The sequence below is a fragment of the Cyprinodon tularosa genome, unplaced genomic scaffold, assembly GCF_016077235.1.
Source record: "Cyprinodon tularosa strain WSP-4 unplaced genomic scaffold, ASM1607723v1 ctg357, whole genome shotgun sequence".
NCBI lineage: Eukaryota > Metazoa > Chordata > Actinopteri > Cyprinodontiformes > Cyprinodontidae > Cyprinodon > Cyprinodon tularosa.
This window is the reverse complement of record NW_024039071.1, coordinates 518,929-541,152: the sequence shown is the minus strand read 5'-3', so window position 1 is coordinate 541,152 and position 22,224 is coordinate 518,929. Positions and strand designations below refer to the sequence as shown.

The 22,224-nt window shown below is 38.8% G+C and overlaps 1 protein-coding gene across 7 annotated transcripts in view; it reads right to left on the bottom strand.

The window, feature by feature from the left end:
- Positions 1 to 657: 657 nt before the first annotated feature.
- The window catches only part of LOC119790187 (abl interactor 2-like), a 50,529-nt gene continuing 28,962 nt past the window's right edge, over positions 658 to 22,224 (bottom strand). Inside the window, exons 3-12 of one of the 7 annotated variants that reach the window (XM_038295613.1) lie at positions 19,111 to 19,287; positions 16,672 to 16,689; positions 15,941 to 16,041; positions 12,175 to 12,330; positions 8,135 to 8,259; positions 6,230 to 6,541; positions 5,706 to 5,870; positions 3,948 to 4,028; positions 3,637 to 3,816; positions 658 to 3,536 (exon numbers count right to left, since the gene is read on the bottom strand). In XM_038295613.1, the coding sequence (XP_038151541.1) occupies positions 3,361 to 3,536; positions 3,637 to 3,816; positions 3,948 to 4,028; positions 5,706 to 5,870; positions 6,230 to 6,541; positions 8,135 to 8,259; positions 12,175 to 12,330; positions 15,941 to 16,041; positions 16,672 to 16,689; positions 19,111 to 19,287 (1,491 nt within the window). In that variant the 3' untranslated portion in view covers positions 658 to 3,360. The remainder of the gene's footprint in view (positions 3,537 to 3,636; positions 3,817 to 3,947; positions 4,029 to 5,705; positions 5,871 to 6,229; positions 6,542 to 8,134; positions 8,260 to 12,174; positions 12,331 to 15,940; positions 16,042 to 16,671; positions 16,690 to 19,110; positions 19,288 to 22,224) is intronic. The other 6 variants (XM_038295615.1, XM_038295614.1, XM_038295617.1 and 3 more) reach the window with 6 other exon arrangements.

The following is a 22,224-nucleotide window of genomic DNA, read 5'->3' as shown; positions in this document are numbered from 1 at the left end:
TAAAAAAAGGAACTGCGGGGCACAGAAGCCATCAAAATACTTGTGTGGATATGGTTGGAGACGGCATCAGGAATCTACTGTTCTACACAAATCTGTTAAGCTGCAGGACAAGAAATATTAAACAGAGTGTTCAGTAATGTGAATTTTGTCATTGCCAAAAAGAAAAAAAATCTGATGTGAAATGCTACTAATTTCCATTGGAAAAAAACAAAAATGTAATCTGAAGGGAGAGTTTCTGCTTTTGAGTTTCCTGTTTGGGTCGATGACATCAAATTATTGAGAAACATGTTGATGTTACTAAATGGTGATTAGTATACTTATTTTTCAACTTCCTGAAACTAAGTAAAGTCAAAGTTCAGGTGTTCAAGAAACTACTTGATTTAAAAGATTCATAAAGCAAACCAAGAAGTTAACAATTTCCACTGAAATGGAAATGTCCTATTTGAAGGTTTTTGCTGATTTTAAAGAAAACTCAGGCTAGTAGCTTTTGACTTTGGAACTTTGTAAAATGAGAAAAGTATAAAATAAAACATGGTATGAATTCACTATGAGCGGCAGTGGAACGTGGTGCTTAATAAAATGCTGAATATCTATAGAAAAAATTATGAATAGCTTTCGGTTTCATGCAGTAAATATATGACACAAATAGACAAGAGGAAGGATGTTAAAACATTTATTAGTTATTTCCTTTTCCCTCCGTCTTACAAAACAGTAACACGCTGAGATTTAAGTTTCTGCTTTGAAAGGAAACTTGTCTTGAAAACATGTTCTAAAAAGAAGATGCAGCACAGAGGGAACACAGCAGGACAGGTGATACGGAAATCTCCCCAAAAAACAAACACAGGTGATGATTTTTAGATGTTAGCTTGAAGCAAAAAAATTCAGTTTAAAGCTTTTTTGTATCAATCTACAAATACTGATTTCAAATCAGAAAGTCAAAAATGCTTCAATCACAAAGTTGTTTTAAAATACAAAACATATTTAGCATTGATTTAAAAACAACCTAAACAAGCTTAAATATGATTATTAAGATCCTGGATGCAGAAAACATTTTAAAGATGATGTGTTTGAACATCAGCGCTGGGGAAGAAGTCTGAACATTTCAAAGCTCATTTCTCCATCTGCATCTTTCTTTAAAGGGATGCTGCGGCTGAAGAAGAGCTTCCAGGATGATGTGCTGATCAGAAACCAGATGAGCTTCTCCTAAAGGTTGCATTCTGCTTTTTAAATCATACTTTATAGCTTTGCTGAGAAATGCCTCTTGAATACGCTGCACAGGGATGAACTCTTTTAAGGTCCATATTCACAGGTTTGATTCTGATTCACACACAGATATCTGCATTCACATCACAATCACATCAAACACAAACATCCATTTGGCACAAAGTTTCCTCCTCTCTCTCTGATACAATGCAAAGTCCGAGCCCTGTGTACGTAAACAGCCCGAATAAAAAGAGCAAACAGTAAACTTCACAAGAACATAACGACCCTTTAGATGAAGAATCAGAAAATAATGCGATAAAGTCAGTAACAAAAAAAAACAAACAGTATAAAGACAAATACTATTAAAAATGTAAATACATGTGTCAGTTACATATCAGGCATGCAGAGAAGCACACTGTAAACTTTAAAACTGGCAACAGAATCTCCACCTGGCAAACTGGTTCAGGTTCATTTCACCACAAACAAAGACAAGAGGCTCAGAGTTCACACATCAGGAGAAGTTCTGCTTTCTGGTGCTTTTTTTTTTCTCGCCGTTAGCCTGAGACCGGATCGTAACCTTGATTCACATTTTTTCTTGAGGTGTTTTAAATATAAAACGTCTGCTTTCTTTTTGTGCTCTGAGAAAATGGAGGGATCTGGTGGTGCAAAAGATCACAGGTTAAATCATGCAAGGAAAACGTCCTCGTTCTAACGTTTAAGTGCTTGTTTTCCCAATCATTGGTTGGTTTGGGTTCATAAAAGTGCTGGAGGTTTAAGTGTGAAGGCAGCGCAGCCTAAAATGTGCTAAGTTGAGCTGTGGTTGTCTTTAACATGGTGGACTCGTCCAGCAGCTTCTTCCTTCATCAGAGTTTTCTGTAGCAACAGGAAGGAAGCATTTCCTTCGGTTCAACTGTTGCTGTTCAATGAATTAAGTCTGCAGGGTTGAAATTATGCTAAAATCATAATAAATTGAATCACAGACTAAACATAAGATTGTTTTTTGCAGGATAATTTAGTCTGTGTTCTGATTCATTGGCTCGTTTGGTAAAATCTTAGTGTTATTTACTGGAAAGAAAAAAACAGAAACCTTCACAGGAAGAGAAGACCGTCTGAAGAACAGATATGTTTGACAGGAATCCTCTGATTTTCATCTTAATTGTTTATCATTTGGCTCTATAGATGTGGAAATGCAAAAAAAAAAAATGTACAATAGAAAGTTATGTAAAGTAACATTTATATTGTCTAAATCTAAGTCTAATACTGAGGAAAGATGAAGCGGACAGAATCTAAACTGAGTTCCTCACACTCCTTCAAAAGGTTCATCAAACACAGCAGATATGCTGTCTTCATCTCATTAGAATAAAGACTCTTTGTCTGAATTTTACTTTTAGGACTAAAACAAGAAAAATTATCTGAATAAAATCAATAGAAACTAAAAGCAGGATTACTAACACCTCAGATGATGCCTCAGGTATTAATAATTTAATTTTATCGGTCAGAACAAAAGAAAGTAGAGCATGAATGTAAAGGGAAAGAAAAATGAAACTGAAAACTTTGGAATCCTGTTTCCTCAACCTTCCAATTATGCACAAGTGTTATTTTTCTCTGAAACAAAATCTGAGGATGAAGTTTAATATGAGAAAACATGAAAAGGTTTTTAAAAGGCACACAATACAACTTTTTTTCTTATTGCTGTACAGGAGACAAAGACAAAGAATCAGTAACATTACTGTTGGTGTCTGCAGCATTAAAATAGATCCTTCTTCACCTAAACCAGAAGAAATGAAAAACAGCTTCCTGACCGATGGTTTTATTCACTGCTAAAACATCCTGTATCTGTAGCAGTTATTGATTTATTTATCAGGAAAAGGGTTTGGAAACTGGACCAGGCTGAACTACCTGAAATTCACACCATATTCACCTAAAGAACAGAACATTTTCAACATAGTGGATGTTAGAAAAATCCAGAAGGCTTCAGACAAACCAGCTAAACTGATCCAATAAATAAGAATATTCCAATAAATGAATATTAACTATGATAAACTGAACCACAGGAGGAAAATATAAAAGTAGAACAAAGTCACCTTTACTGTTCAGGTTCTGGACAAATGAACAGAACTGCAGGTTCGATGAGGTCCACCTGGAGGGGCGGGGTCTTTAGTCGGCGTAGTGCATGATGGACTCTACGTAGTTCCCGGGGAAGAGGCCGGTGGTGGCGTTCATCACCCCTTCAAACCAGCCGTCCTCGTTCTTCTTCACCACGTAAATGATGGCTCCTTCCTGGAAGGACAGCTCATCCTCCTTGTCTGCTGTGTAATCGTATACGGCAACAACTGGAAGGACACAAAGTGCCAGCGTTTCTTTCTCAACACTAACCGTCTTAAAAGAATACTGACCAGAACTGAAAACCCTGAGAGGCCTTCAGAGACAAACCTTTCTCTAAGTAGCTCCTGGGGGCCCATGGTGGGTCCTCTTCAGCGTATGGATCGCTGTACTCCACCACTTTGGAGTCGTCCTCAGCGTGTCCTTCCTCTGAAGGCTTTGGCGTGGACAGAGAGTCGTCAGGCCCTGATTGGTTCTCTGCTGCTGGTTGAGGAGGAAGAGTGTCTGTAACTGTTGGCAAAGGGATATTTTTCAGTGAGAGGACTGAGACGCTAACGGTCAGTTTTAGTTACCCCACATAAGCGCATTCAGAACTACCACAGGCTGGTGGAGTGAACAATAGTCAACAGGGACAGACTCACTAGATTCTTGAACTCGAGCGACGAAGCCCATCAGAGGCAGCTGAGGGGTGTACTGCAGGAGCGATGGGGGCGGAGGGGAGGCTGCAGACACATTCAGAGGGGAATTAGGATCAAGAAAATAAGATTCAGTAAAAACTGGAAAAGATCTAATCAGTTAAGCTTTTTGAGGTCCCACTTTAAAATAAACAAAATAAACCTTTCGGTGTTTTTACAGCAACTAGAGCAACAGATTTACATGTTATCCTGTAGAGGCGCGTTCAGGAGCAATGCGATGCTAAGCTGTAGAATAGGCGCAGTTCTAGAGATACGGCAGGCATAGTTTTTGGCTATGCGGCAGCAAGACACCTGTGATGGGAACAAAGCGACGGCTGTTGGGAGTTTCTCACTTTTCTAATCTCCTTTTTTTGTGTCTAGCGTGCCAACCAATCAGGGACGGATGTGGATGTGATGTGAGTAAAGGAGAACAGCGAAGAAATAAAACCAATAATGTTGACATTGAATGAAGTAGGGAATAAAAGTTAAAAGGTTTAGCGCTAGAAGTACTGTCAATCATTCATCACTTGTCCTCCTGTAGCTCCAGAGTTCACTTCTCCATCAATGGGATAACTAAAATTGTTCCCATGGCGACGCTAGAAACCTGTCTGTTGCATCACTATGCATCCTGTCGCACACCGGAACTTAAGGAGAACTTGTAAATCAGTCGTTCGGAGCGACTATACATATTTGGTGTGAAAGCACCATGGCTGCCATTCATATGAAACATGTATGAAGTTTGTTGTCATAAACCATTTTTTACTACTTCTATCTCACATAACCAGAGAAGCAAACAAATCAGACTATATGACCTTTTCCTTTCCTGCCAACAGAAAAACAAATAGAACAACCTGCTGGTTTTCAGCCTTCCACCTACAATACTCTCAGCTCAGAGGTTTGACATTACCAGATATCTGAGCTTCCAAAAAAGACAAAAAACAAACCCCTGCACTTTGCTTTCGAAGTCTGAAGACTTTTCGCTTCCCATCCAGGAAGCTTTTTCAATTCAAGATGTCTGGATAAGCGTTGAGTTTCAAGCTTTATAGAGTAGCCCAACAAAGCCTTGTTAACGCTTAGAAAACATGCTAATTAAACCGGAAGACCAGGTCCAACCCTTAGTAATAAAAAGTTGTTAATGTCTTTGTTAGCCTGCAATACGTGGTACTGGTCTATTCCTCTGAAAAGGGGAGTTGTGAGGGTCATTGTTGGCCTGACTGACCAGGCCAGATGTCTTGGTCCGCTGCATGGCGATGAGGTTTGAGATGATAGAAGGGAAGGAATCAACTCTATCTATCTGTTGGAGGTTTTTGTGAGCTGAAAGTTGAGTCCCCCCCCCCTCCGTGTAAGGTAGCTTTTTCTCTCTTAACAAATGGCTTCCTTCACACTCCTTTCAAACCAGCTGTTTTCTTTATCCAAAATGTGATTATTTTGGACCAAGAAGACGGGTAATTTGAAAGGGGTGTGAGGGACACAGGGAGGGAGAAGGTAGAGCTTAGAGGTTAAACTGAGACCAGAACATTTCTCAGATCTCTATTTAAACCTCATAGTTACTTAAAACTGAAGTTTCATTCCTTCCAAAAATAACAGACTTCTGTTTTGTCATTTTTCAAAATACGTAGAGCCATCCAAGTCTCAGCATCTTTAAAAGACTCAAAAATCTTTTTTAAACAAGTCCTTGCATCTCTGTGTTTGCATTGGAGTAAAAGTTTGTTTTAGCGACCCAACCTGGGCTCTGGTTGTAGTAGGGTCCTCCATTGACGTGGTTGTGCGTAGGTATTTGCTGACCGGTCACAGAGGGCGGACGGCGGTATGGAAGTGACCCTCCCACCTGTGGGGTCTGCTGTCGAGGCTGAGGGCGATTCATGCTGTAGAACTGAGGGACGATGGGACCTGAGGCAGCAGAGAGGAACCCTGTTAGAAACTAGAATCCCTAAACACAGCTAATATACCGAAATCTTTACATTATCATAAAAGCATCAGGTCAACAAGGCTGTTTTAGAGGTGGAGTGAATGAGCTGTAATATCAAAGCTTTGCCTCCCTCTTATGGTAAAGAAAGCAATTACAGTTCCTACAGAGATCTGGTTTGTCTATGAGAAACACAAAAAGTTCAGCTTTTTTCTTTTTAAGGTTTTAAAAAAATATTTTTAATGCAGAGCTATCAAAAAAAAAAAAAAAAAAAAGAAAAGAAAATGCAGAACAAACTAACAAGAGTCAGGTTAGGGGCCACTCGTGTTATAGACACACTCACCTTCAGCAGGTGATGAGGAGGAGAGTGAAGGAGGAGGAGCAGGAGGAGGGAGAGAAGACAGCTGTGATTGGACCTCTGAGGTGCTAGGTGGAGGGTTAGGAGGGGGGGAGGTGTTTGGTAAGTTTGTCTGTGAGTTTCTGTGAGGAGACGAGTCAGCTTGGTGAGCAGGAGAGTTTGGTGCCAGAGGTACATTAGGTTTGGTTAAGGTTGTGGTGGAGGAGGAAGAGGAGAAAGAGGAAGGAGTTGGCGAGGGAGAAGGGGAGGAGTTTGGAGCTGTGGAGGAGGAGCTAGATGGTCCGGCAGTCGGGGAGACTTTAGAAAGGGGAGGAGGAAGGAAAAAGAAGAGGAACCAGTTAGGAAGGAAGGAGGGTTAGAGCAGAGAGGAGGGGAAGAACAAGACACTGCAGCAGCTGATAGAAAAACATCTACTGACTGGATGTTCTCTTTTTTATCCTTTTAACATGAAAACTGACTCAGAGCTCTTCAGCGTATCCATATCTTTCCCCGACAGAGCTGCCAGACAGAGCCTCCTATGGAGCTAGTTTACAATTACTACTTCTAACATAGAAATTATTTATAGATCAGTGCTTCTATCCTTTTCTATTTTTGCTTCTATCTCCTTGAACCTGTAGCCGGCCTCGATTGAAGGCTGCTCTCACTGCGCCTGGTTCCGGTTCTGCTGCAGTTTTCTTCCTGCTAAAGTTCAGTTTTTCCTCTCCACTGTCGCTGCATGCATGCTCAGTGTGAGGGATTACTGTATAGTCAACAAAAAAATTAAATCAAAGGTTTGATGTCTCTACATGCTCACATGCAGCTTCTTTTGGTCCCAAATCATCTGAACTGAGCTGGATTTTCTAAATAGCATTTCTTAAAATTAGCTCAGTTTCGTCTTTGTTCAAGTTTGGACTTAGAGTTGCAAACTACAATTATTTTGCTATCAAAATGGTCAATGAATCTGGCAATAGTTTTTTTTTAGTTTAATAATCAGATAGTGAAAGGTGCCTCATTTCACAGAATTTAAACTAAAAGCTAAAACTTTGCCACATGAGGAGCTCTGCATAGAGCATATATTCACAGACAAAAATGTATTTTCATCGTAAATGCAAAATCTTAAAATGCATGTGTTTTTTTAAACAATTTTTACACAATTATTGCTCTGAGTAAGTTGCTCTTTCAATTACTAGCATGTTTGTCTCTACACTCTAGTTTACGATTAATAGTTTGATACTGGTCGATAATTATTTCAATAATTGATAGATCTTGATCATCCGATTTATTATTTCAGCCTTAGTCTGAATTTAATTAATACACACATAAACATCCATCAATCCTATTTGCAGTGTGCAATGCTGCACCTACAAATAGATTCAGTTCACTTCAGTTTTTTCTGAAGCTCTAATTAACGATACATCATCTTAAGACTCTATATAGAAATCAGATTATCCAGACAGATTGGCTTAAAGTTTTCCATCTAAGGGAAACCCGCTGATAGCATCCAGTCATCAACTTTGCAGGATCTGCTCCTCCTGAATGAGCATACAGCAACAGATAACTATGATGACGGCAGACATGGAGGACGATGAAGATTAATCTGAGGCTTCAGTCGATGCCTTTAACATCCATCATTCATGGGTAAGAGAACCGTTTTCCATAAATATCCTAACTTAGGTTGCAAAAGTTTGAAGGTTTGAATGAAGTTTTCTACTAAACACTGAGCTTCTCTTCGGAGGCATAGTTCCAACAGCTTTGATGCTTCCTCTCAGCAGAAGAGCCCGGAAAAAGTTTAACCCTGACTTATGTTTTAGTGAGGTATTGAACTTTTATATTTACCTTTTCATTAACATTTGTTACAGAAACGCAGTAAAGGAACTAATAATGTAACATGCCAATGTGTTACCCTGTTACCTGGGAAGGTAGAGGGTGGAGACGGCGTTGGCACGGCGATGGGACCCCCCACACAGCCGCTTCCACTGTTTTCTCTGCTGCTGCTGCGACTGCTGCTGCTGGGGTGGCTGCCTCCACTGCTACCACTACACACACACACACACACACACACACAGACACGCGCACACACACACACCCAAACAAGAAAATCAGTGCTGCAGATGGAGATGTGTTCTATTCCGAGTCCAGCAACACAAACGGAAAAAACATTAGAAATACTAACGTTTCTTGATTAACCCTCATGTTATATTGGACTCGTCTATTTTGCTTCAAAGTACATAAAGCTGAGTTTAAAAGGTTGTGATCAGAACACGCCATCTTTCGGCTAAATAAACTGACAAGAACAGATTACAAACCTCCACAGAGTCTAAGAAAACAAAAAAGCCTTTAAGGGACAGAAAATAAGACTCGTGCTTGATTAGGTTGGATGGTATCATCTGCACTACTTATTTTTAATCCATAAGTCAGTTAAATTAACTCTTATGATATTAATCAGATTAGGAATGAAACACTGAAAACAGCTAAAAAGTTATATGCTTGTCGACACATGTCCTGAATCAACATGAAAAGGTTTGATAAGCAGAAATAGGTCATTCTTAGATGTAACAGGTATTTTTCAAACCTCAAAAATTTTCAAAAGCCTTGCTGATCAAAAACTGCTATTAATTAAGTGGTTTCACAGAAGATCAGAAACAGAACAAAACTGGGAAAAACTGGAAAACATCAAAGCGAGCGGCCGAGTGATGGAGGCGGGATGGTAAACAAGCCAGGCGCCTGATGAGAAGAAGCTGAGGGAACAGCAGCAGCAAAGGAGCAATGAAATAAGCAGAAAAAGTGCAAACTGATTGGTTAAAGGCTTCAGGATGAAAGAATGAGGTGATTTAGTCTACTATGAATCAATTATTCAATGCAGCAGACATCTGTCTCTCCATCGACATACAGTTTATAAATAACACCTAAAGCATACAAGAATTATGTGATCAGACCATGTACTCAAAGAGAAGTGCAATAGAGAAATTTTAAGAACCCCAAATTGAATCTGACCCAACAACAAAGAACAAATACTGACAGCCATGTATTTCTACTCCTGCCCAAAGTAATACTTCTCATTTCACTGCTGTATGGAAGGATGATGCTAAAAAAAAAAAAAACAGCAGTTCACTATCGTCTACTACATGTGAAACTGTAGCATATAGCATATGATCACCACATAAATGGAGCTGCAACTCACAAGCATCACAGTGCAAACACACCATGTGTACATATCAAATAATAACATGACTACATTCTGTGGAGTGAATTTTGTGTAAATAACACATTTTGTAAACGGAAATAAAAAAGAAAATGCAAATTGTTGCATGAACGACTGAAAATTGTTCATCAAAAAAGGTTTTGAAGGTAACTTTTCAGTTTCCTCAGATTTTGATGTTTATTTCTTTAAACAAAAAGCATATTTTATTTTTCTTATATATATATATATATATATATATATATATATATATATATATATATATATATATATATATATATATATATATATATATATATATATATATATTGTTTTTATATATTTTTCATTTGATTAGATTTTTTAAATTTGATTTGAGAAAAAAAACATCATTTTTTTTAACTACAAATCTTAGAAAAGAGCAAAGTACTTTTAAAACCTTTTGTTTTTATAAAGAAGTGTTGTAAAGTTTTATTCCTACATTGCATATTTTTTTAATTTTCCATTTCCAAAACCTGTTCGTGGCTTTGCAACAACAATGGAACAAAGTTTACACCATAGAATTCTTTCAATTCAGTTTTCAATTCAGTTTATTTCTATAGCACCAATTCACAACTCGTCATTTTAAGGCACTTTAAAATTCATGCAGTCAAATTGGTTCAAAGTTTTCTATCTAATGAAAACTAGACTCGTGGCTTGAATGCAATCCCTCACACTAATCATGCTTGTAGCGAGACTAGAGAGGAAAAACTCTCTTTTAACAGGAAGAAACCTCCAGCAGAACCAGGCTCAGTGGTTCTGCTGGAGGAAACCTCACCTGTCCAGAGGTTTCCTCTCCACTGTTGCTACAAGCATGCTTAGTGTGAGTATTTGCCTTTGGGTCAATGAGTTGATGTAATCAACAGTTTTTCCGAAGACAGAAAACTTTGAATCAATTTGACTGTATGATCTGGTGAACTGTAAAGTGCCTTGAGACGAAATGTTGTTAATTGGCGCTATATAAATATGTTGAATTGAATTTAATATTTGCTTTTTAGTTTGGCCCAAATGAATGCACCTAAACTGTTGTCATATCATTATTGAAATGTGTGCTTTATTATTTGTGGCATAAAAAAAAAATGGCGTTGAGTAGCAAATATCACGTTTTAAGGTTTTCACCTTGTCAACCGCAGCAGTTATCACTACCTTTAAAACAAATGGCTGTGTCACTTAAAGCATTAATCTTTAAAGTTCTGGATATGAGAAAACAGAAATGACACAGTTAAACCCTAATCCTTCATCCACGTGCTGACAAATAAGAAGACAAACTGAAAAAAGGGCCTTAGAGTTATACCTTAGGAAATACCTACTGGCTTAAAGTAAGCAAAACTTGAATGTATGCCACTTGATCAAAACAAGCATGTAGTAAATATAAATCAGTTGTTTTCAGGCCATAACTATGCAATCACAAAAGGCACTTGTTTTTGTTACAGCTATGTAGAAAACTAAAGATGTTTACTTTGGCCTTCTAGCATTCCTTAAAGAAGAAAAAAATCTATGAGGTTGAATAAACACACAACTGAAGATGAATCCATGAAGATAAAGAAAATTGGTTAGTTGGATGTCAGCAAACAGAAAGTATGACCTTAATGTTCTCAGACAGTTTAGCAAAACAAAACTGGAAGAAAAAAGCATAGAAGCAAAACAATGGAGGAAAGTCTGGAAGCAGCAGCGTAGTGTGAGGAAACCAGGCTGAAAGAACTCTGAGAGGAAGATGGTGGAACCATGAGCAAAGATTTGGGAAGAAATCTTTTAGGATGAATAATATAAAGGAGCTTTCAAGGCTTTTTTCTGTGTTTTTTTTTCTTCAATATCAGCTTTTTGGAAGTATAATTCAGCCTACTTAGCATAAAGAGGGAATTTCTCCTCATATCTGTCCAGTTTCACATAAGTCTGATCTTTTTCACCTATTTCAAACATATCAGTGGATGTGGAAGAATTTCATACCTTTTGTCTAAAAATGTGAGTCTGTCAGATTCAAAATGTTAGCTCATGTTTTCAGCCCAGCTGCTGTTTGGTTAGACTGGCTGTAAATGGAGAAGCAGAGGCGTAAAACATGCAAGATGCAAATAAGGATGATTTAAAATGCAACTATCAGCCTCAGCTGAGCCATTATGTTAGCAAACTATATATTCAACATGTCAACGGCTAAAAGGTTTTTTATTCAACGTAACAGTTTTAGCTCATGTCTATGATACATCTTATATCCCTTAAAGGCTGCAGATATTGTTGTCTTTATGCTTTGGCACATTTTTCTTCCAAACTTTTTTCCTCCACTTAACTTTCCATTCTTTGCTTGGATACAGCACTCTGTGTATAGGCAGATTCTTTGACTCTGACCTGATTATGGGGGGTCAGTGATCGTCAGGTTAGCAGTCCTCTCCATTACTGTGATCTCAGATGTATAAGAAATTATATTTTTAATGGTCCTTTTTAATTTAAACTTCTCCAAGTCAGTGCAATAGGGTTTTTCATTGGCAGTGTAAGTTACAGTCATCAAAAAAAAAAAAAAAAAAATAGCTATAATATATAAAATGAAATATGGCCAGTTTTAAATTGAATTACTCAGATAAATTGATTTTTTTTAAATGATACTCTAATTTATTGACCTCCCTTGTTTTCAGTCATATCAGTTATTCCCTGTCAGCTGTGATTTGACCCATTTCAGGAGTTTTGTGTTTTTTCAGAAGTTTCTGGTTAGTAAGACACCATGTTTACACTCTGACCCGACTACCTGTATGTTCTGGGTCGTTGGTTCAGGGTGGCGGTGCGGACGGGACTGGGAAGTTGTCCAGCACCCATATTGTTTCTTGTCGGGCTGGAGGCGTAATCGTTGGGCACCACAGGGGGGCGTACTGGCTCCAGTGTCCTGTAGGGGGAGTTCTTGTGCCTGTGCATGCAAGATGTAAAGGTAGGGAAGACGTTTGTACAGGAAAACAAGGTGGTGCTGGTGACCTGTCCCATTATTCAGATCATCCTTCTGCTATTATGCAAAAAGCGAGCTGGGAACATTTCCATGCACCATATCCTGCTGAAAAGCTGAAGTCACATTATTTCCTCCCATTAGGAAAAAGAATCTATAAGCATTTCTAATACAAAGTTAACTATAAAAACAACTCCTGCTGTTTAATAGCGAGGGTAATAACTAATGCAGTGTGAAAGAGTTAACAGGCCAGGGGTTGGCTCCTTCTTGCTGCAAAAGAAATACAGAAATCTGTTAAGGCCATATTTAAAGGTCAGGGAGTATTTTTAAACAGTATCAACTCCTGCAGCATCCAAGAAAGAAATAGAAGCAGAACAAGACAAAAAAAAAAAAACGTTAAAGACACCAAGTTTGATTATACATTCAAGTTGATTTAGGTGCCAAAGTTAAACCAGCGGAGATCAGTTAGACATCGATATAAAGGAAACATTTTCACAGTTAGAACTCTGCACCCATGGTTGAACAAACAGAACGCTGAACAAAAGAGTCATTACTAACAGAAGCAAAGCTGTTGATAAATGGAACATTTCTCTGGCAAGATAAAAAACATCCATTTGGTCTGAGCAGCCCCGGGGCGGGGGTGGAGGTCTCTATTATCGGTCTCATAAATGAAGATTTTAATCCCGTCTGAATGGCACTTTTCACAGGAACAGAACAGACTCAGAATGAACAAACTGACAGAATGTTCCTCTCAGTGGTTAATGTAGAAAAAAGGGTGTGAGCTGTGAGAGAGATGGCTGTGTGCAGCAGGCTGCCAGCTCTCTGCTGTGTGTTTGTCCCGTTGCTCCCCATGTATGTTTGTCTGTGAGCACAGACAGGCAAACTTGGCTCGATGAGCACAGCTTAGTTCTGACCAACTGCTAAGCTGCTTCTGTTCGTCTTTCCTAGAAACATGGCCACACGTTGGACCAAATATAAAGATGCAAAGACCTTAATAAAAAGATGCAGTCTCTCCACTTTTAGAGTATTAATCACCTTTGGAAATGAGATAAAGCAAGAAAAACACAGCCTTTAATGGAGTATGATGGATTAAAGGTGCTGTGGTGAGGAACGATAGAAAATAATCCTCCTATGCTTCTGATTCAGGGGGACAGGCGGCAGATCAGCAGGTAACAGGAAACTAGAAGGAAGAGACAACAGGAGGAGCCCGCTGACTCTGGCAGCTCAGCAGCTCTAGCTCCATATGCATGGAGGGCTTTAATCATAGAAGCAGCTAAGAGTCCCCTGTGACTCTGAAGGTAGCCTTTAACAGGACAACTATTATTCAAAGAAAGCCTTAACAAGTCGCATCATCAGTTTTCTCTTCTCCGCATAGGGGATCGAAAAGAAAACTATTTGGCCTAGTTGAAAATGTTATAAGTAGCATAAACATTCTTCTGGATTTTAGCTTCAACACACACTCCCTGTGGTGAAACATAGTGATGGCAGCATCATACTGCACCAGTTCACCTAGGACAGGGAAGCTGGATAGAACCACATCCTGGCAGAATACCTGTTAGAGGCTGGAATATGGAAGTAAATCTGTGTCGCTGGGATTTGAATTAAAAATGCCACTGAAATTTAAATGTTGTATGTTTGTACTTACTGTTTCAGTGTTAAATAAATATATACAACTGGCTCTATTTCACTGTCTTAAATTCGGCGTCTAAATTCAGTGTAAAAAGGGCAGGTCACAGACATTAGCAATGGATTGTGGTGTCCAACACCCAGCCAATCCCGTTACGTTTTCTTAGTCACGTGACGCATACGGAAGGAAAACCAGCATGCTGGAGCCGGTCATGCAAGCTAATGCTAACTCAACGGTGAGTTTATTACTTTCATTTTTCTGTAGTTGAGTTAGCGTTAGCTTGCATGACCGGCTCCGTCATGCTGGTTTTCCTTCCCTATGAGCGCCACAAGCGTCACTTCAAATGACTTAGAAAACGTAACGGGATTGGCTAGGTGTTGGACATCACAATCCACTGCTAATGTCTGTGACCTGAAGTAACCCTTCCCTTTTTACACTGAATTTAGATGCCAAATTTATGACGGTGAAATAAAGACAGTTGAATCTCAGGAGGCTGAAAATACTGACTTTGAATGAAAGTTGAATTTTTTTATATGCAGATTTTTTTTAACACTGAAAAATTAAACTGAAAAATAAGTATTGAAAATGTAATCACTTTGAAATAGTAATGTGAATTTTTAGCATGAAGAGAAAATAACAAATGAAATTTCAACTGTGTAGAAATAATGACAATTAACTTCTTTTTAGGTCAAAAATGTGTTCTGAATATACTTTAACACTGAAACAGCAAGTACAAACATACAACATTTAAATTTCAGTGGCATTTTTAATTCAAATCCCAGCGACACAGATTTACTTCAATACTGGAAGGACTAAAGACTAGAGCAGAGGTCCACCATCCCTGAATCTAAAACCTTCAACAAACAGACCCAAGAAATATTCAGTAGTAAAAACAATCTCCTGAATGATGTTAATGATTCAATTCTGAAAATTCCTGAAGCTATTCAGAGATTCCTTAGAGATGGTGTGTTTTAACTGGTTTATGTTTCACTAGAACAGTGTTTGCAGACGAAAAACATGTTTCTACAGTAGCAGCCATTCAAAATCTCCCCACTTTCCTTGGCCAGACCCCTACAATTCCTTTTTAAACATTTTTAAACATCTGTGGACATCAAGATCTAAAGAGAAGCGTTATCTCCTGGTCAGATCCTTTAATTCAGTGAAAGGATGAAGTCAGAATAAAAGAATATATATATGCCCATGAGAAGGCCAGTGACTGGAGGTTGGAGGGGATTTTGCTGCCATTCGGCTGCCATTCGGGTGGCTTTTGCTGGGAAGGTCCATTTTGAATGGCTGCTACTGTATTTAGATTAAAAGCTATGTAGACAGACAGAAAAATTAAATCTGAGGAAAAGCCTCAAAATCCCTTGATTGGTTTTATATTACCATTAATAACTTTACAGCAGGGCTGTGGAATGAATTAAATATACCCATATGTTTTATTTGTCTCCAATCACTCACAAAAAACAAAGAAAAAAACCCAACCATAAAATATTGTGTGATTAATACTACCTTGGCATTATTTCCTCGCAGGTATGATTTTGCCTTTTATGACATAAGGAGACAAAAAGGATAGACATAGCTTGGTGACCCAGATGTTTAAGGGCAGAGAACACAACAAGCTTTCACAACCGATGACGTTATTCCTCAGAGCACTGCGTTTCAGAACAAGTCTGTGTGGGCGTGTGAGTGAATGCGATTTCCCACTGCCGCCTCAAATCTGTAAAAACCTCATCACAGGACACCGGCATTTCTCAGCACATAAACGTGCACAGGCTGAAGCCTTTTTTAAAACATCCCTTCCTATAAATCCTAAGCAGAGATGAACAGGTGAGGCTGACATAAACCATAAATCTATCAGAGCACAGAAACTGTAAAACAAAAACTTTTTACAGAAAAGTAAAGAGATTAAGTTGGCTAAAATTCAGAAAAACAAATAAATGTACATACCCCAGAATTCCTTTCCCTGCTCTTGGAGGACTGGGCGGTTTCTGGGTCGGTGGGTTGGACCGGGACAGACCTCCTAGTTTTAAACTCTGCTGGCCGTTTACCTGTGGCAACAAAAACAGCCTGAAGTACAAAGGCTTAGTTCCAGCATAGATAATAAAAAATACCAACCTGACCCAAAACTCTTCACACTGTAGCCCTGAGGCCAAACAGTATGATATTTTGTGTTCCATAGAAAAGATTTCACATTAAATAATATATAAAAGTACATTGTCTCTTTCTCCCACACTGCTGCTCCTACTCTTTGATTGACAGATCACTCCAGAGTTCACTATTGGTTGGAGGATATGTTGAGCTGTAGAGGCCAGGGGACGAACTACAGAGTAATAACAATGATGACGGATTAGGCTACTTTATATAAGAGCACATTCAGATTCCAACAATTATTTTATGATTAAACCATTATGAATGAGAAATACAGCAGAGTTTACATTTTAGAACCTCAGCATATTTTTCACCTATTAAAGTAAGAATACATTAAGATTTAAAATAAAATCACATCAATAAATCATGTCAGAAAGTTTCCTCAGAGCTTTAAGCCATATTTTGTTCCATATAGTCATATACTATGGAGTATAAAATCTGACACCTCTTCCACCCCCTCCCATCACCAGCTGAGACACATCAGAAGCAGTTGCTTCTGCATTGTGTGTAGGTGTGCTGTACAGCCTTACCTTGAACCTCATCAACCACTTAACACATCAGTGACAGCAGACGGGACAGAAGGAGGAAGAAGAAACAGAAGACATTTTAATCTAAAGGTTAGGCAGAGTGCGACTGCATGCTGGACATTTCATTAGACATCAAGTCAGAAAATGCAAAGCAGAAGAAGAGCTTCAGACAAACAGACAGAGATAGAAACATATGGAGTGGACTTTGTTCCATTATTGTTGAAAGCAAAAGAACACAAATAATAAATTGAAATTTGAAACAAATGGAATCCAGAATTGAAACTTTGAAAAAGGTTTTTAATCTTTTTATTTTCCATATATTTATTTTTCAATTACATTTTTCCTGTTTATATATATCTCTTTTTTATATTGAGTCTTACAACCTCTCTTTGTAGATGTGCACATTGACCGATAAGCTGAATTCAATTCAGTACAATGTTGTTGCTAACATCCACGCAGACCATCAGGAATGCATAAACCTCAACCTGCAAAAAAATAATTTGAAAAATACCCCCCTGAAAAATACAAAAAAATAAGTTTGAGAACATCTGAGAAAACAGCAGATTTGCTGGGGGAGTGGCGGCCTAGCGGTAAGGGCATAGAGCTTGGAACCCTGGGGTTCTGAGTTCGAGCCCCACTCCCACAGACTGCCAGTCTGTGTCTCTTAGCAAATACCCTTAACCCCACACTGCTCTTGGGCGCCGCACAATGGCAGCCCACTGCTCTCAAAGGGGATGAGTTAAATGAAAAGAGGGAATTTTGAATAAAAGCTGAAGGAAAAAAAAAACAATCAAACAATTCAATTTTTTCCATATTTAAATTCAAAAAATGTATTTTTTCTGTTTCCAACAATAATTGAACAAATTTCATTCCAATCAGAGATAAACACACTTGAAGCAGCATACTGAAGAATGCAACTAAATAAAGGTCTGAGAAAACAGAAGTAGATCATTTAGAGTATACTCTACTGACAAACAACAACCATAGTTATGCTTAGGTCTAAAGAATGAATGTTTTTGCAACTGAAAGCATGGCTGTCTACCTAGAATTATGTCTAATTATGTCTAATCAACAGGGAGAGGACACCATGTTGACTGGATGTCAACTGTATTCTGCACAGTATACTAGGGATGCACGATATAATCGGCTCCCTATCGGTATCGGCCTGTATCGGCCTTAAAACTGAATATCGGACATCGGCCACCCCACCGATATTTAACCCGATATTTTATCAGCTTCTGAATTTCTAAAGTCTAAAAAAAATAAAAAAATACTACTTCTTCTTCCTCAAAAACTTCTTTTTTACAGACTTAAAAACTTCTAAAGACGAGGGAAAAAATATTGATACATTAAAATATCACAATATCTTCATATGCTGATTTAAAAACATTTAAAAACACCATATCAATCTCTTTTACTAATAAATATTGCTAAATCTCATCGTTATGCTATGAAATCCCCCGAAAATTCACAAAATTTTGCCATATTTTTATATGTTGATATATTGACGCGGTATCGATCTATTTTACTAACAAAATCTCACAAGAATTTGCAAAATGTCACGAGAGTTTGTAACAGAACGATGAAATTTCACGAGATTTTGAAAGTAAAATAGATCGATAGCACATTTTTAAAAATCTATTTGATATCAGCATATGAAAATATATTTGAGTATATTATTTTTCAAAGTGTCAGAAATGGATAACAAGCTGCTATTTTCAATGACTACTTATTTTTGTTCAGCTTTAACATCGGTATCGATATCGGCGATCGGCTACATGAGTTTTAAAATATCGGCATATCGGATATCGACCAAAATCCCAATATCGTGCATCCCTACAGTATACAGTTTAGAAGCGAATATGACATCCTACATAATGACTTTTATAATAGCGATTTATTCAAGATGATCAAATTAAAGAGCTACTTAGCAGTTTTACTTTAATCTAAACTGAATTGGGAGTTTAATCAGTGGCGGCTGGCCAATAAAATATTTTGAAATGTATTAATATATTTTTTAGATGTGCAGGACAAATATTTAATCTTTAATGCTGAGTAAAGCTGTTTCGTTCATCATCGGATTGGTCACGTTTTTCCACCCTGGGGCGCAAACATTTTTGCCCATAGACTCTCATTAAAAGTTGCCCATGCGTAGTTGCTCCTATTAAATGCAAAAGAAAAGACCATCCAGAGCTGAAAACTAACTTATTTGCACACCAACTCCTTCCACAGCGCTGACGTCACAGTACTCTAACATAAAGTGTGATTGACAAGTTTATATACTGTAATCATTTAAGCTTGGCTAACTGCATGCAGCTAGGCTATCGTTTTATTGTGATTTTCCTGCCTCCCCTTTCAAACCTCTGACCCAGCATGGGGTATATTGTCTAATTTGAAGTTATAGCAAACAGTGGTAACCAGTTTCTCTCTGCTGCCGCCTACCTTGACTCCATGTCCAGTGTCATCCAGCATGCTGTAGTCAATGGGCTTCCTGATGTAGCGCACAGGCCTCTCCAGATTGGCTGGAGCGACGATTTTATGGGAGCGGGAAGTGTTTTTGTTGGTAGTCAGGATGCCAATCTCTCGCCTCGCCACCTTCTCCTTGTGGATGTCGACTGTCTGTAAGGGTTAGGGTTAGATGAGACTGTTATACTTCGTTGAACTTCTGATGTCAGCAGAACCACCTTCTGATTAATGCAGGGAAAACCAAGAAGCTAGTGGTGGAAATTCACAGATGCAGATTCACCCTACTGAAACTGGTAAACATCCAGGGAAGGGGCATTGAGGCAGTGGACTCTTATCAGTACCTAGATGTTCACCTGAAAAACAAACTGAACTGGACTCACAACACTGTAAAAGAAAGGTCAGAGCAGACTCTTCCTGCTGAGGAGACTGAGGACCTTCTATGACTCTGTTGTGGCATCAGCCATCTTCTATGGAGCTGTCTGTTGGAGCAGTGGCTTATATGTAGCTGAGAGATATCAGCTGGATAAGCTGATCAGGATGGCCAGCATGATAAAATGCCCACTGGACTCAATACAGGAGGTGGGAAACGAAAGGATCCTAACTAAATGAACATCTCTGTTGGATAATGTCTCCCACCCCATGCATGAAGCTGTTGCAGAACTGGAGGCTCCTTCAGTGACAGACTGCTGCACCCTAAATGCACCAGGGAGCATTATCACAGATCCTTCCTCCCAGCAGCGGGAAGACTCTATAACCACCACTGTTCCCAACAACCTCAATAAGTTGCTACATTCATGCTGATTTTGCACAGTTTCTCCCTTCAGTTAAATAACATGCTGCTTTCTTTTTGCACATCTCTGATGTTGCTGTTATTTTCAAATACCCATTACAGTAAAAATGTCCACAGCTGAATATTGGTTATTTATTATCCAGGTGCACAGTTTTTATACTGTTAAAACACTTTAAAGTACAGTATTTTATAGTTTATTTTTTAACTCTTCACTATTATGTTATTCTTATACACTTTTCTAAGGTCTAAATTTGTTTGACAATTTTTTTCTATAATTTTTTTGCTGCTATAAACACCAGAATTTCCCCATTTTGGGACAATAAAGGGATTTTCTATTCTATTCTATGGTATTCTATTCTATGGTATTCTATTCTATTCTACACTATATTGCCAAAAGTATTTGCTCACCTGCCTTGACTCACATATGAGCTTAAGTGACATCCCGTTCCTAATCCATAGGGTTCAATATGACGTCGGTCCACCCTTTGCAGCTAGAACAGCTTCAACTCTTCTGGGAAGGCTGTCCACAAGGTTTAGGAGTGTGTTTATGGGAATTTTTGACCATTCTTCCAGAAGCGCATTTGTGAGGTCGCACACTGATGTTGGACGAGAAGGCCTGGCTCTCAGTCTCCGCTCTAATTCATCCCAAAGGTGTTCTATCGGGTTGAGGTCAGGACTCTGTGCAGGCCAGTCAAGTTCATCCACACCAGACTCTGTCATCCATGTCTTTATGGACCTTGCTTTGTGCACTGGTGCACAGTCATGTTGGAAGAGGAAGGGGCCAGCTCCAAACTGTTCCCACAAAGTTGGGAGCATGGAATTGTCCAAAATGTCTTGGTATGCTGAAGCATTCAGAGTTCCTTTCACTGGAACTAAGGGGCCAAGCCCAGCTCCTGAAAAACAACCCCACACCATAATCCCCCCTCCACCAAACTTTACACTTGGCACAATGCAGTCAGACAAGTACCGTTCTCCTGGCAACCGCCAAACCCAGACCCGTCCATCAGATTGCCAGATGGAGAAGCGCGATTCGTCACTCCAGAGAACGCGTCTCCACTGCTCTAGAGTCCAGTGGCGGCGTGCTTTACACCACCGCATCCGACGCTTTGCATTGCACTTGGTGATGTATGGCTTGGATGCAGCTGCTCGACCATGGAAACCCATTCCATGAAGCTCTCTGCGCACTGTTCTTGAGCTAATCTGAAGGCCACATGAAGTTTGGAGGTCTGTAGTGATTGACTCTGCAGAAAGTTGGCGACCTCTTCGCACTATGCGCGTCAGCATCCGCTGACCCCGCTCCGTCAGTTTACGTGGCCTACCACTTCGTGGCTGAGTTGCTGTCGTTCCCAAACACTTCCATTTTCTTATAATACAGCTGACAGTTGACTGTGGAATATTTAGGAGCGAGGAAATTTCACAACTGGATTTGTTGCACAGGTGGCATCCTATCACAGTTCCACGCTGGAATTCACTGAGCTCCTGAGAGCGACCCATTCTTTCACAAATGTTTGTAAAAACAGTCTGCATGCCTAGGTGCTTGAATTTATACACCTGTGGCCATGGAAGTGATTGGAACACCTGATTCCAATAATTTGGATGGGTGAGCAAATACTTTTGGCAATATAGTGTATAATGATCAACTTCCTAGCACAGGACGACTGGTTTCATGCCCTCCATGATTCCACATGGCCACAGAGAGCTGACTTTTATTTTGAAGGGGTATAACGATTCACAAACACCTGCTAAAAGAAGCACAATGATTGTGACATGGTGTAACACAGGAGTCAGTAAACAATTATCAACTAATGTTCATGTTAGATGGAAAGAACAACAAGCAGTCTTACTGGTTTGGCTGATTGGCGGCATGATTCTTATTTATGAGAAACACTATAGATTACTAAAAATATTATCTGAACATCTCCCACCTATGCATAAATGGCATGATATTTATATTTATCACTTTAAAAAAATTACAGAACAAAAAAAAAATCCTTTTTGTTTCCATGTTTGACATTTATTTTCAAATCTTTTCTTGGAATCAATTATTTTCTTACTGGCTGTTCAAATCCTGAAGAGTATTCAGTGTGAGAAAAAAGTGCTCTCTGTTCTCACACTAGATATTTCTGGAGAGTTTTGAGATGAATGATAACCTTCTCATGGAGCCTGGAGACAGAAAAATGTGCTTTTGGATAAAAATGGTAAGAGACTTTAGTGGATTTGGAAGGATTTATCTAAAAGCACAATCCATGTGAGCTTTGTATGAAGGTGAACTACTATATGCAGTTCTTTATAAAACTAGA